Source organism: Excalfactoria chinensis, chromosome 3, assembly GCF_039878825.1.
Source record: "Excalfactoria chinensis isolate bCotChi1 chromosome 3, bCotChi1.hap2, whole genome shotgun sequence".
Classification (NCBI taxonomy): Eukaryota; Metazoa; Chordata; class Aves; order Galliformes; family Phasianidae; genus Excalfactoria; species Excalfactoria chinensis.
In genome coordinates, this window is record NC_092827.1 from 71,925,918 (window position 1) to 71,940,504 (window position 14,587).

At 34.4% G+C, this 14,587-nt stretch overlaps 1 protein-coding gene across 3 annotated transcripts in view; it reads left to right on the plus strand.

Annotated features, from left to right (window-relative positions):
- The window catches only part of SDCCAG8 (SHH signaling and ciliogenesis regulator SDCCAG8), a 98,510-nt gene that overhangs the window by 5,213 nt on the left and 78,710 nt on the right, over positions 1–14,587 (plus strand). For all 3 annotated transcript variants that reach the window (XM_072333843.1, XM_072333842.1, XM_072333844.1), the window contains exons 2-10: positions 1,981–2,160; positions 2,289–2,371; positions 4,344–4,457; positions 4,845–4,970; positions 5,257–5,388; positions 7,439–7,503; positions 8,306–8,494; positions 10,457–10,595; positions 12,522–12,674. In XM_072333843.1, coding sequence (XP_072189944.1) covers positions 2,303–2,371; positions 4,344–4,457; positions 4,845–4,970; positions 5,257–5,388; positions 7,439–7,503; positions 8,306–8,494; positions 10,457–10,595; positions 12,522–12,674 — 987 coding nt within the window. In that variant the 5' untranslated portion in view covers positions 1,981–2,160; positions 2,289–2,302. The remainder of the gene's footprint in view (positions 1–1,980; positions 2,161–2,288; positions 2,372–4,343; positions 4,458–4,844; positions 4,971–5,256; positions 5,389–7,438; positions 7,504–8,305; positions 8,495–10,456; positions 10,596–12,521; positions 12,675–14,587) is intronic.

Here is a 14,587-nt window from a genome sequence, read left to right on the forward strand (position 1 = left end):
GCCCGGTTTATTTTATGGAAGAAAACATATACATGGACCTGTAATTTTTTTGTTTGTTTTTTGTTTGTTTTGTTTGTTTGTTTATTTTTACCCCTATTTGTTACAGAAGCAGAATATTAGGCTTCATGGTTCTCTGGCAGAGGCCTGCAGTGAACAGGAAAATTTGGTGAATTTTTTAGGTATCAGATGACTGTCCGTGTAGTTCTTTATCTGTCAGGGAATATCCATTGGCAACAACTCATTGCAACGTAGTTTACTAAATATTCAAGTCATTGCATCAACGAGATACTGTTACTATTTGTCAATTAACTCTCCCAGTCTCATAACATCCTGTAGTCCTTAAGAATGGGTAAGTTAATTATGCTCATTAACTAACAGAAAAATGTATGACCTAGATTCTCTTGCCTGAGCCATCGCCTTGTGAAATATATCTGGGTTTGTTATGATAAATTTCGACTGTCTAAAAAGTGCTATTGCTTCTTCTCTTACACTAAATTGGTTAAAGCATGGAGTACCTGAAAATCACAAGAGTTAAGGCTAGTCATAACACTAATGGGCTAATGTGGGAATATTAGTATGTGAGAAGCAGCTCATGCTTCTATGAAAAACTAGCATCACTAAAATGTGAGAGAGAGGTGGCACACTGGGTTGAAAACCGTGTTCTTGAATAGAATGTTTTTGGTGTCTTATTTATATTTTATGAACTATGGGTAAGTTATGGCAGTGCAGAGAAAAGGACTGTGTAAACCATTATATCTGGGGGAAAATAAAGTATTTCCCAACTTTAGTCAAGATGATGTATTTGACGATGATTTGATGATGTATTAAGATAGATAAAGTGAAGCTAGATACATGTACTTAGCTTTTGTTACGACTTTGAGTTCACTTTACTGTTTAGAAGAAAGGAGCTATTAATATTTTTAACCATCAGTATTTGTTATACTCTGAGACATGTCTCTTGAATTCTACCAGCAAATGCTTAACAGTGATCTTTTTAGTAAGTTTGTTTGTTTGTTTGTTTGTTTTAGATATTCAGAATATATTTTCAGGTAGTTGTTTTTAAGTGTCATACAAGTTTACAAATTACATGCACAGCAGAAGAGATGAAAGCTACATATGCTGAAAAACTTGTCATTTTCTTGGTTATAGCAGTTGCCCTAATAAAAGTTGTTACCTTATCAGTCACGTCTCACAGTAGTGAAGTTCCTGTTCAGTGGACATTTATACCTAAATGCTTCGTATACTTCAGTCCTATGGTAGAATTACCCTTTGAAGAATGCAGGATTAATGAACAAAATAGATACAAGATTTTCATTTCATTTTGAAGTTATTAATCAGTTCTTGAAAGGATTCATATAAAGTATTTTGGTTTATATAGAAAGAGGTGTTTCTTTGTTCTCTTTTGAGTGAGTGATATTTATTTTTTAAACTCATCCAGAAGCCATCTGTCTTTATTTAATCTCTGTTTTATGTTGACCGCATTTGCTGAATTATTTCAGCTATTTTTCTGTTGTGTGAGGCATTGCTTTGTCACATAAGGTATCGCCATGAGAAATCACTAAAGCTGTCCTTACAGTGCGTTGTATGAAATATAGAATGAGTATTATGTTTGAAATACAGTCAGGCTCTACATGCTAGAAAATATTCTAGTCTAGAATGACTACTATGACTAGTAATTGAAGCTTTGTACTGGTGATTTCTAGTAGTAGCTACTTGTGCTGCTATAAAGTCATATGGAATTAACAGGCTAACATTGTGTTCATAACTTGATATTTAGAAATGTAGTAAATGTTGCTTCCTCAAGTTGTGACCTATCATAGTTTTGGCTGTTTGCATTATGTAATTGCTTTCAGTGACTGGCTTAAGATGAAGGAGTCAAGTTAGACAGTTGCTGAATGCATTTAGTTCTCACAATTTTTTGCAACTTAAAATATTTCCTTTTATTTTGTCAGCTGTGGCTAATGATATGATTGTTTACAGAGCGTGCTAACGAAACTATCCATCAGCTGAAATATGCCTTGGAGGAAAGACATTTTGCAGAGAGTAAGGATGAAGTTGGATTTGACCAGTCCTCTGTGGACAAGGACAGTGATGATGTGGACAGGGGAAATGACAACAGTGGGAATCCACCCTGGGAGGAACTACAGCACAGTCACGCTGGTAAGATTACTCTGAAGGCAAAGAGCTTAAAAATGTTAGAAGTAATATTAAATTTATCCATTCATGCTATCAATAGTTTTGCTTATAACCAATGTGATGTTTTGTTTTGTTGTTTTATCTCTTCCTAGTTAATCAACTTAAAATGTTGTTGCAACATCAGGAAAAGATGGAAAGTGAAGCCTCTCCATCAAGGAGGAAGATGCAATTCCCAGTATGTTTCTTCTCATCTTTTTGTGTAATTTGAATGAATGGCATGCATGCTGTGATATGTTTTCTGCTGTCCTGGAAGAATAAGAGCTTCTGAGCCATTTTTACATTTTGAAATCTTGATTCTCAGTGATGTTGTCTGAACTTGGTATGTTTATGACCACAGCAGAAGAAAAATCCCAGTGGTAACAATCACGTGCTGAAAAAAGATTACAATTTATCTGGCAAGTGTTCATCCTGTCCAAGGACGGGCATAAGCTTTAAATAAAGAACTATCAGTGTGACAGTGCTCTGAGCTGGCAATTCCTCTGTTCCTTTTCTGTTGGGAAAATATTTTACTTACTCCCTTACCTTTTAGTGAAACCTGTTCTTTACTCTTGTATATATTACACAAGTATTTCTCAGGTTGAAGCTTAGAAATGTTTTCCATAGAAAAGTAATTTGTATGGAAAAGAAAATTTTTCCATTACAAAACAGTACAGTTGTGTGAGACAATTGGAGTTCTTAGCTGGAAAAGGTCTTAAACTTTTAAGAAAAGAGTGGGGGATGAGTGCGAGCTGGGGGAACAGGGCAATGAGTACCAAGGATTCTTGGATCTCCAGAAATTCGTATTTTAAAACAGTCTAAACTAATTTACGTAAATAGTCTGTAAAGTAGGTGAATTCAAAGTAAGGGAAATAGGAGATTTTTAACAGGGTGGGATTCATTACAAATGTAGCATCTATTCTGTGTTTTTCTGGATGCTTATGGAAAACTCAGCATTTATTTCCTCAAATACCACCTTTCCAGGTGAAACAAGGGTCACTCCTTTACTATGCTCCAAACTTATATTGGGTATAATTTGAAAGAAAAACTGTTGTTACTAGAAATTTTGGTTGCCTTTGAAGGTTTGATTATTCATTCTCATTTAAACGCCATGGGAGAATTCTGTTTTTAAAACCAGAAGTTTTTATCTTAAATATTTGACAGGGAATCTTAGTACATCACCGTGGAAAATAAAACATCTTCTGTCAATTACTCTTCTTGGTAGATGCATGTTTTGCATAGTAAATGTAATAGTTACCCAGGAGTAGCTTGACTTTTTTAATTTTTTTTTAAGATACTTATGTATATTTGATTGTGAATATTTAAAAAGTAATTTTTAAAAAACAAAGCTGTTGGTTTCTGAATCTTTTATGAGGTCCAGGAGATTTAGGTGTCCACCAGTTCAGCTAGTTCCTGAAAATTACATCTGGGACCTTTAAGACTCAATAATTAGATCAGAATGAATTTCAGTATGCAAAATATTTGTGTAATGTCAACTCTAAATTACTTCTGTTTCCAGACAGCCAAGGACTCTTTGTTGCTAGTAGGATAAAAGAGAGGTCATTGTTTTTGTGAAACCATTACAACTGTGATTTTTAAGTGTGTTTTAATAATAGATTTATCTACATTCTTGTTTAACTTGTAGACTATTTTTAGGTGTAAATGCTGTGAAGTTATAGAATCTTAAAATATCAGGTTCTTTCATAAATGTCTGTTAGACGTTTTCTTGTGCTTCTGTATGGCTGTTAAAATTGCAGACATAACTCGTATTTCTGCAGCAATTATTAGCAAACATTTAGAGGTGTGTCCTTTGATGCATACCAATTAAAATTCAAGGTATTTCAATATCCATTTCATAGAAGAAAATTCCCTCTAACATTTGTCTAAAATGAATAATAAATAGCGTGTGAATTTTATTTGGGCATTTGTTGGTGATTATTTTCTATAGATGTGCTTATTCAAGCCGTAATATATTTTGGTAGAAATGGTGTATTTACATTTTGAACTGAAGATTAGAAGTTCTTGCTGTTTTTCCCTTTCTCGTGACCTGGTATTTAGTGGGGTGTGTATTTCTTTTATTAAGCATAAGCTGTATTCTGTGTGCAAGTGACTTCTTATTGCAGTAATTGGTAAACCAGAAAATAACACATTCTATTCTTTACTTCCTTCAGAAAACCCCAGAAGCTACAACAGAAGACTTACCAGACCCTTCTGATCTTATTCCTAGAATTAATGATCAGTCTCAGTACATTAACCATTTAGAAGCAGAAGTGAAGTTTTGCAAGGTATTACATAATATATTCCAACTATTGAAATTCCAATCCCCCAATTATGAAGAGTTCCTTTAAAAAAAAGATTGCTCTTTAGTCTTGATATAAATTGCTTTAATGACCAAAAAATGAGTAAACCACAGTTCAATAAACACAGCTTTGTCACGCATCTTGGTGTTTGTGTAGTGCTTAAGAACCTTCAAAAATGTTTCTATTTCATTTTACAAAGGCAAATAAGTGTATTTTTTTAAGATGTGATTTTGTAGCTTAAATTTCCATATGGCTCTTTTTTGAGTGTTCTTATTTTGTTTGAAAAAGCTGAAATATTTATCTAGACTTTGTTCTTAAGAGGTTGATGATTGTCTCAAGGAACCTTTTACATGCAGTTTCTCTGCCGCACAGGAAGAATTGTCGGAGATGAAAGATCAGGTTCGAGTAGTTATACTTGAAAATGAGGACCTCCATCAGAAACTGAAATTTTTGACTGATGAATATACCTTAGGAGAACAAGCTCTTCTAGGTACCTCGGTAAGTTTTTATTTCTTTGTTGTTGTTTTAACCAGGGTTCTGTGAACTAACTCCTGTTAAGGAAGGAAGGATGCTATCTGCAAACTGAATTTTAGTTAAAAACAGAATGACAGTTTGAAAATGCGAGTTTCTGTAGATATCATAGGTCGCTAGCCTCATGAACTTGTTTACTGGTTCATATATTTTACTGTAATTTTAATTATAACATTCAATGTATGCATAATTAATATTTGTTTAAAAATACAGCATACATAATTTTATTGAAGCATTAACATTTTAATTTTAGGCAAATAATGAGAACTCCAGGTGTAATGACTTGAAACTGCATCAGCCTCCTGCATCATCATCAGCGCATAATGGAGGTCCAGCTTTGGTTTCAAAAACTGTTGGAGAAGTAGAAAACTGGCACGTAGAACTGGTTGGTGTTAGGATTTTTTTTTTACCTTTGGAAAAGCATTCAGTACTATGTATATGTAATCCTATACATATAGGATTATATGTATACATATGTATATGTATTATATGATTATTATATGATATATGTATTATATGATTATGTATTATATGATATATGTATTATATGTATACATATGTATATGTATATCCTGGTCTGTTTTCAGTAGTGCGTGGGGACAGGACTAGGGGCAATGGGCTGAAACTTCAGCATAGGAAGTTCCGCACGAATGTGCGCAAGAGCTTCTTTACAGTGAGGGTGACGGAGCACTGGAACAGGCTGCCCAGGGAGGTGGTGGAGTCTCCTTCTCTGGAGATATTCAAGACCCACCTGGATGCCTACCTGTGCGACGTGGTGTAGGGAGCCTGCTTTGGCAGGGGGGTTGGACTCGATGATCTCTAGAGGTCCCTTCCAACCCCTATAATTCTGTGATTCTGTGATATGTTATTGTTACAATTTTGTAATAGATTTATTGAAGGAATTTTGGTTGAGTGAACCAAATTTGATCTGAGATCAAATTTTATTCTCTTAAACCTCATCTCCTCATTATTCCCTAATTAATATAATTCTCCAGTTAGACACAGATGTTAGGCTGTAGCTGCGGGTGTTGATTTCCAAGAGGTAAATCTTGGTTCAAGAATATCAGGTCAGTGATGGCTCTGCTGTACTTTAGAGATTCTTGGCAGTAACACAACCCATAAACAGATGGAAACTAGCTGCTATGTTTTAAGCGGGCCTCCAGACAAGCTTGTTTGCAATGAGACTTCCTACTCTGGAGCAGAGCAGGGTCAGTAGGGTACAAAAATGTCTTTATTATCATTATATGTCTTTATTATAGTTTATTATAGTTATTTAGAATCCACATCTGTGACAGGGGGCCAGTAGGCCCATGGGCCCCCTGGCACCCAAAAATGGGAAGCGAAAAGGGCTAAGGAGGTAGGAGCTGGGCTCAAGAAAACAAACAGAGCAATGGCAATGATCTAAGGAGGGAAACTTATTTTACTAACTATGATATCAGAATGCAAGATAACACAATAGTATACAGTCTAATTGAAGTTGAAGCTAATTAAATTAAGTAAAATAAAAGAGAGAGAGATTTCTGAAGACTGAGAAACCTACTTTGAAATTGAAGGCTCTCAGCTTGGAAGCACACCCACACCTGCTGCCAGGCAGAGAGAGAGCGAGCATCACTTCCGTGACGTATTTTCCTCTCTGAGGTCCTCTGGGACGTGTAGTTCTTCTCTGTGCTCCACATGATGTCATGAAGTGGAATATCAATAGCAAAAATTACAAGACCATGACACCATCTTTTGGGAGAAGAACAGGCTTAATTGAAAGTTTTGGTATGCATTTAATCATGCTTGTGGCACATGTTCAGCTGAAAACATATTCAATTATTAATAACACCAATTTGAAAGCTAGCATTTTACACTAAATGCTTTTTTTTTCCTCAATAATATTTAAAGTGGGAGTATCACATTGATTCTGACTTCTTTCTAAGCATCATAGTGAGCTAGATCTTTGATGCTTTCTTTGTCTTGTTATCACCATTGTACTTTATCACTGCTGTGGTTGATTTATTTGTTTCTTTGATAATAGGAGTACCAGGTAGGGGGAGTATATTATTATATTATGAGAAAATAGCTACTCTACTTGAAGAATCTTTTATTTCTGCAGGGTTGTGGGGAGAGTAAAAGGAAAACTGAGTTAAGATCATTAATTTTTGTAAATTGTTGTAGATGGCTGAAATATGTGGAGCTGTAGCAATTTATTCCATATGAGGAACTGTCAAGTTGTGTAGAACTAAGAAAATGGGAGGTTTATTTGTGTTGTGAACTGTAACAAAAATGTGAAATTCTTAAATCACTAGACTCAGAGAAATCTAACAGGTTTATATCTTCAGGGGAATGGAATGAATGTGGTTAATGTCTAGATTTATATATAAAGACCATCTAAGGAACAAACCAAAAGACACAATTATGTGTTGTTTTTTCTTCTCCCATCTTTTCTAAAGGAGAAACTAAAACTTCTTTATCAGGACAAAATCAGTATCTTGGATGCCCAAGTACAATCTCTAAGGTAAAGCAAAATGTTTATTTTTTTGTTAAAATTATGATTGAAGAAATATTATCAACTCCTAACAGGAAGCGTTCTTCGTTTGAATTTAAATAACAGTGTGCTTAAATACTAACTATGATGTTTTCAAGTACATTGCCTGAAAGCTGGCTTTATAGGATTTACTTGTATTTTCTCAAATGATTTATTTGAATGCATTGTTATGTTATGGCAATATGTGTATTATGTCAAGTTGTTGTATTTACAGATGTTACTGAACCTCAAAACTTCATATGAAATCTCTTTATGCTTTTTTGTCCAGTTTCCTTATGGAGACTCCGTGTCTGTTCCGATAATCCAAACAAAGTAAAAAGAAGCTGACTTTTTAACCCGTGTGAGCTCTTTCACCATTAACTTTCTTCTTATATCTGGTATCAAAAATTTTAGGAATCTTTGTGCTTGTTTAGGCCACATGACTATTTTGGCCCAGGACAATGTAGTTTTGAAGGATGCATGCTGTGTTTCCAGTCATGTAAGCTGCATATCTTTTAAAAGTAAAAATATTTTAAAAGTAAAAGTGAAAATAAGTCATGTGCTCAAAATGAGTGGTTTCTTCACAGCAGAAGACACGATTGAATTTTGTTGGGACACTTCGACTGCTGTTTCTCTGTTAAGATTTTCCATAGGCTGTTGAAATGTGTAAAATAATGTACATTACAGAGCTTCTTACAGCTCTTTTTTTTTGCATTTATTATTATATATATCATATAAACATAGCTTGTTCAATGTTTGGGTGGTGCTCCAATATGTTTGTTATTGCTTCTAGGAAGCACCTTTCAGAATCTCAGAAGACATGTGAAGATTTGGAAGCAAGGCTAAAACACCAGAAATCGCTGGTTTCAGCCACAAATTCTAGTCGAGTTGGTGGTCTTTGTCTGAAATGTGCACAGCAGGAGGCAATTCTTGCGCAGACACATTCTAATGTTCATATGCAGGTCATTGAGAGAGTAACAAAGTAAGTTTGGGAATATTTTATTTCTCGTAAAATAAAAGTTGCTTACATTAGACCACATATATCATGGTGTTTGGTTGTATTTGTTAGAGACATTTATAGGGCAGCGAAGTCCCAAGATCAGATTGTAATGTGAAAATTGGTGGCAGAATGAGTGGTCACAGCCACTGGGAAATCCATGGTAGTTTTTTTCTTATGTCAAATGCAAAAGGAAGTTAGTCTGTATCTAATAACTGCAATCACCTGGGAATTTCCCAACCAGGCTGTTGGTAGACTGTATTTATTGCACTAATTCTACAAGCAAACCTTTCACTCTGTCAGAGAAATCTCTCTTCTTCTTGACTGTGATTAATAGCTTCAGAGTTTGGGACAGAATACTTTCCTAACTAATTTGAAGCAACTTCCTTTGAATCAGAAAAAAATGAAATTATTTTTAGCAGTCATTTTTAAATTGTGGCTTGTATTTAAAGGGTTTAGAAAATAATAACTGTATGAACTGAACATAGAAGATGCAGTTTGTAATGAGATATAGTAATTCAGAAATTCCAGCAGCTTGAACATTTTTATTTATTTATTTATTTAGAAGAAATGCAGCTAGTCTGTCTATCTTCAGAAATCTCTCCGTTTTTACTTGTTAGTAATAGTGGCAGAATACTGCAGCTTTCTCAAAGTTTGTTAAAGAGCCATCTGTCTATTGTCAGGTACATGAAACTTCTTAGGATTTCCCGAGTTTTAGAATGAGTCTTCTGGAGAGGAGGTAGTTTGTCAATTAGAAGGGAGAGTTTTGAAGGGGCGTAATACGTGCCTTTTTACAAATGGATGCGATCTCTACATATTATATGGTTACTGGGAGGATTGATTTATTTTTGTTGTCACAAGTCCAAGAATTTTCTGGGAAAGCTCTTTGTTGCTGAAAAATCCTGTTTCCAAATCTGCCATTTTGCCATTTTTTATTTTTTATTTTTTTAAAGTAACTATTTGTTACTTGTAGAAACTCAGCCGGTACTTTTTTGTCACCTTGTGTTACAGGGCACTTTGAAACAAAATCTTTGAGCTGCTTTATTTCTTCCTCTTAAATCATCTCTCAGCATCTGAAATCAACTTCTTTGGTGGAACTTACTAAAACAAAGATAGTACAGTAAATATTTTCAAAGGGTCTAAGTAGTTTGTCCAAATGCTGCTAAAATGAATAGGCAGAACTGTGTTATGATTCAATGAAGCAGATGCACAGACAAAACAGCAGCAATTTTCAGTCAGAATCTAGTTGTATTTTAAATAGATGAAGGCAATTATTGTCTCAGAACTGAAAAGCATTCAGCGTATGAGAAATAGTGAAAAGGTTAAGTATCATGACTTAACTGATTTTGGTACTCTGGTATAGAGCTCAGTTTTTTTTTTTTAATAAAGAAGATGTGCAGGGGTGGACAATCCAGGAGTCTTTTTCTTTAGCTCAGTTGTAGTGTGCAGCAAAAAGCTACTGATTTTTCCTGATGTATTCAGTAATCTGAATTATTTTTGGAACCTAAATCCTTTCTTTTAATTCTTTTTTTCTTGCTATTTTACATGTAATGACAGGGTAATGCTGTACTGCTTTGTTCTGATATTTTATAAGGGTTTTTTTTTAACATGGATCATATTTTGTAATGCCACTAGAAAGTTATTCTGCTTCAATACATTCATGACCTGAGCTCTGCCAGTTTTACTGGTAGCTTCCCTAACAGTTCATCCTTCTGAAGCATAACACCAGTAGCATAAGATACTAACATCTCAGCCTATACTAAGAGTATTCTGTCTTTTATGCTTAACCCGTACTAGTTTTAGTTTTGCTTTGCTTATCACTTTGGCCTTTTATCTGTAAATATCTGTTTTATCTGTTAATATCTGTTCATCTGATACACCTGCTTTTTTTTCCCTGCTTATGGGAAGATACAGAAGAAATGTGTTTTTTCTTGTCTTTATATGCAGAGAGAGAGATGATTTGATGGATGCACTTGTTTCAGTGAGGCGAAACGTGAAGGAGATGCAGGAAAGAGAATGTAATGCGTATGAGCAAGTTAAACAAGCTGTGCAAATGACAGAAGAGGCCAATTTAGAAAAAACAAAGGTAAAGTCATCAAAAAGATTAGAGCTTTTGAGTATTCAAAACTCCTATAAATATGAATTAGTTTGCAAGCTAATGAGAGATGCATGCATAAAACCTTTATTACTGATGTGGTAGGGTCAAACAGCGAATGATTTTGAGTAGGAACATGAACTCTGGATTCTTAAGTTGTCAACCTAAGCTGTGGGATGCGTTGCGTTGTGAGGTCATTATTTAAGTTCTGAAGTGGTTTCAGAGCTAGATGATACAAACTGAAAGGTAATATTTTCAAAGGCATTTACAGCATACAGGAAGATTATTGTAATCACAGGAAGATAATTGTAATCACAGAATCACGGGGGCTGGACCACAAGAGAGTATCATGTCCAACCCCCCTGCTAAAGCAGTTCTCTACAGTAGGTCACACAGGTAATGCCACATTTCTGAACTGTTCATTGTTTACAAACAATTATTTTTACCTCTGATGAGTGTGAGGCAAGAACTGATTAGTTATCATAACTCTGAAGATGAGAAGTCCTATATAAATGCTACCTTTATCAAACTCTTGGCACTGGGTAAATAATAATGGCAAAACAAGTTTTGATCTAATGCTTATTACAGTAACTAGGGCTAGCATAACTAACATTGATCTAAATTATTTCCTTGAGATTTAGTGACATCTACTGTATTATTAGTGAATTACTATGGAATTGAGAGGTTGTGGTTTGGGGATATTTTTATTTTTCTGAATCATTAAATTATTTGTTTTTTAAGTATACTTGTTTTTAATGAAGCACCTCTGTTTTTAATATTGGGTAAGGTTTATAACACTGTTCTAATGACCAAAGAAGCAATAGCAGTTGATAGTATTTATCCAGTATTATAGGAACATGTTTATCCAGTCTGTGATTTGTAGGAGAAAATATTGTAAGAGCTTGAAATCCTACATACTTGTTAGATGTGGTTATTACAGCTCCAAGTTTTTACTCAACAGAGAGGTGATGAGTCAGTTTAGCTCACATTAGTAATGTTTTAATGTTTTAAGACAAATAAGTAGAATCTTTAATAAAATGAATCTTTGTGTATACACTGTTTCTCCCATATAAGAAAGGCAGCTCTGTGTGGTGGTTTTTTGTTTGGCTGGTGTTTTTATTTTATTTGTTTTGGTTTTACAAATACTACTGTTTATCTTGATAAGCACAAATTGGCTGTTTGTTTTTGTAGGTATCAAGGAATCACTTAGAAAAGTCCACCTGAGAAATGTGAGGGCGTAGCATTTAGAAGCCCAATGTATTACAATTTCATTATCCTGTCAGACTATCTAACCTTGGGTACTTATTGTTTAAAAAGCATTGTGGTTTTTTCCCCTATTTTTCAGTTGTTTCTGTTCCTTAGAGACAGGAGAAGATCTGGAAAGGCTAAACTTGCTTAGGTGCAGTAAATCCAGGACTGTGTTCAACATAGATTTCATAGAATAACTTTTTGAATCACTCACATAGTAAAAACAGCAGAGTTTGCAAGGAGTTGGGAATTGGAGCCTGGTTCTACAGATGTGCATTCAGAAGTTTTAAATGAAAGGCAAATAATCAGCTGTAGAAGAACAGCTGCTTATTTGGAAAAATATACCTTGCGAGTGCCTTCTTCTTTGCCCTGACTTCTAAACGCATTTAGAAGTGGATTTAGAATTACAGATCACGGTAGGGTATGTTTATACAAATAAACATACATCTGTTTGCAATTTGTTAGTCCTATTCTAGATGTTAATATGGTAGGATTGCATAAACATCGTAATAGCTATGTTAAAAAGTAAAAAACATCAAAAAAACACGAGAAAAAACCCATCCTTTCTAATAGCAAATTGGTTTCTCTGGAGACATTAGATACATATTGCAGTAATTTGAAGTTTCAGTTCACTCTTACTTAAAATACAGAAACTTTTTCTTTATTTAGGCTCTAGTTCAGTGTGAGCAACTGAAAAGTGAGATGGAGCGCCAGAAGAATCGTCTTGAAAAGGAGTTAGCTGTCCAGCTCAATAAGAGGACTGAGGAAAAAGAAGCTGTGAGGGAAGAAATGAAGAAAGAAAGGGAGAACTTGGCAGCAATGGTATGCATATGATTTTTCCTATTTGTATATAGAAGGAGTGTAAAATTTCTCTAAACTTTCTGTTTGGGCATCCTTTATTTTGTTTCTATTTTGGATTTTAGAGCTCAGTAAATCTATTGTGTCACTCCTTTAAAGCATGATTTGTTCCTGGTTTCTTATATAAGGAATATTACTTAGGTTGTCAAGTTGAACATTCAAAATTTTGTATGTATGAAGGTTAGGACCTTGTGCTATATAATACTTAAAAATATATCAAATCTACAGTATTGTAATTGTATTTTAATATGGTATTTTTCAGAGGGATCTGATTAATGCTTAATTTGCCTCTGCAGAAATCTGCAGCTCTCTTTTAAAGCAAAATAAAACAACCTTATATTTATGGAATCTCTCAGACAGAATCTCATTATTTATATTAAGACTGACTGTTGTAACGTAATCTTGCATTAGACTTCTAGATCCAAGTGTGATGTTGAGTACTAAGTACAAGAGTTTTCTGCCCAGTCACTTATACCGAGGAAACTTCACGCAGCAGTAAACCTGTGGGATGTTTGATTTAAAGGCCTCTTCAACCATGTTCTCATGGATTTTTGGGAATTATACAGTGAATTTCTCTTCTGACTCAAGGCTTTTTCTGTATTTATATAGTAATATGGCTATAGATAGTATATAGAACTAAGGGAATATGGTTGTATTTCTGGTACTGTGAGATGGTGGAATAATATTTAGGAATTTAAAGTCTTTGACTTCAATTCCAGATATAAAAACAAGAATTAAGTATGGTAATAAGGATTGAATGATATTTTAAAAAGTAAGCTTTTGTAAGAGGTCTTCATAGATCTGAGGTGAGGCAAAAAGAAATTAAAACCTAAACTGTGGACAGTGAGCCATCATTAAATAGTAAGCAGTTTTTTTGTTTAAGTCATTGCTGTCTATTGGAAGTCATCCTTAAAGACAAAACTATTAGAGGTTGTTCAGAGGAGGGCTGTGAAGATGTTGAATGGTCTGTAGGGCAAGCATTTGAGGAGTGACTGAGATCCTTTCGGTTATTCTGCTTGAAGAAGTGGAGGCTATGGAGCCTCATGGTGGCTTACAGCTTACTCACAGGGGGAGCAAGGGCACTGATTTCTGCTCTCTGGTGACAGTGACAAGCATGTCTTATTTTTTATCAGCAGAATAATTCATTCTTCCATGTCAGTGCATCACCTTGCATTTCATCATATGCTGTGCTGTACTTTACTGAAACTGATCTCAAGTCTTAAAAGTTGTAGTCTGTCTTTTTTTCTTTTTTTTTTTTCTTTTCTTTCCAAATCCCACATACACGTTAAATGATGCATAGTTACATTACAGTTATGTTGTTCTTTTTTTTTTTTTTTCTAATTAAGAAAGATATAGAGTGAGTTTCTAGAAAACTATGATCTATATGTATAATTTAAGTCTGCATATTATTCAACCAACTATTATGCTTCAGGAAAATGACAGAATACAGTGCATCAAATCAACTCCTATGTGAGTATTTTATCACTTTCTTTAAGAAGTCACTTGTTTGAGGGAAGGAATTGGCATGATTCAACATTCAGGTGAATATGTAATAAGTGAAGAATAGTTATGAATATATAATCCTCTAGGTTTGGCTTTGAATTCCTGTAAGTTAACCTAAAACTGTCAGACACCATTATTTCCACTTACATTAGTAAGCTTCAGGGCTAAATAGCTGAAGGGTCACTGTCTCTGTTTTATTGTTACATTTTTTTCAGCATTCAGTAAAATTTGATCCGAATTAATTAGAGCTTTTAACATACTATTTGTGTGCTTCTTGTACAGTATTATGCTTTGACTTTCAGTGCTGAAATACTGTCTGTGTTTGGAGTTAATTGAATAAATATAGTTACAATGGCAGTTTTTTTTACTGATGC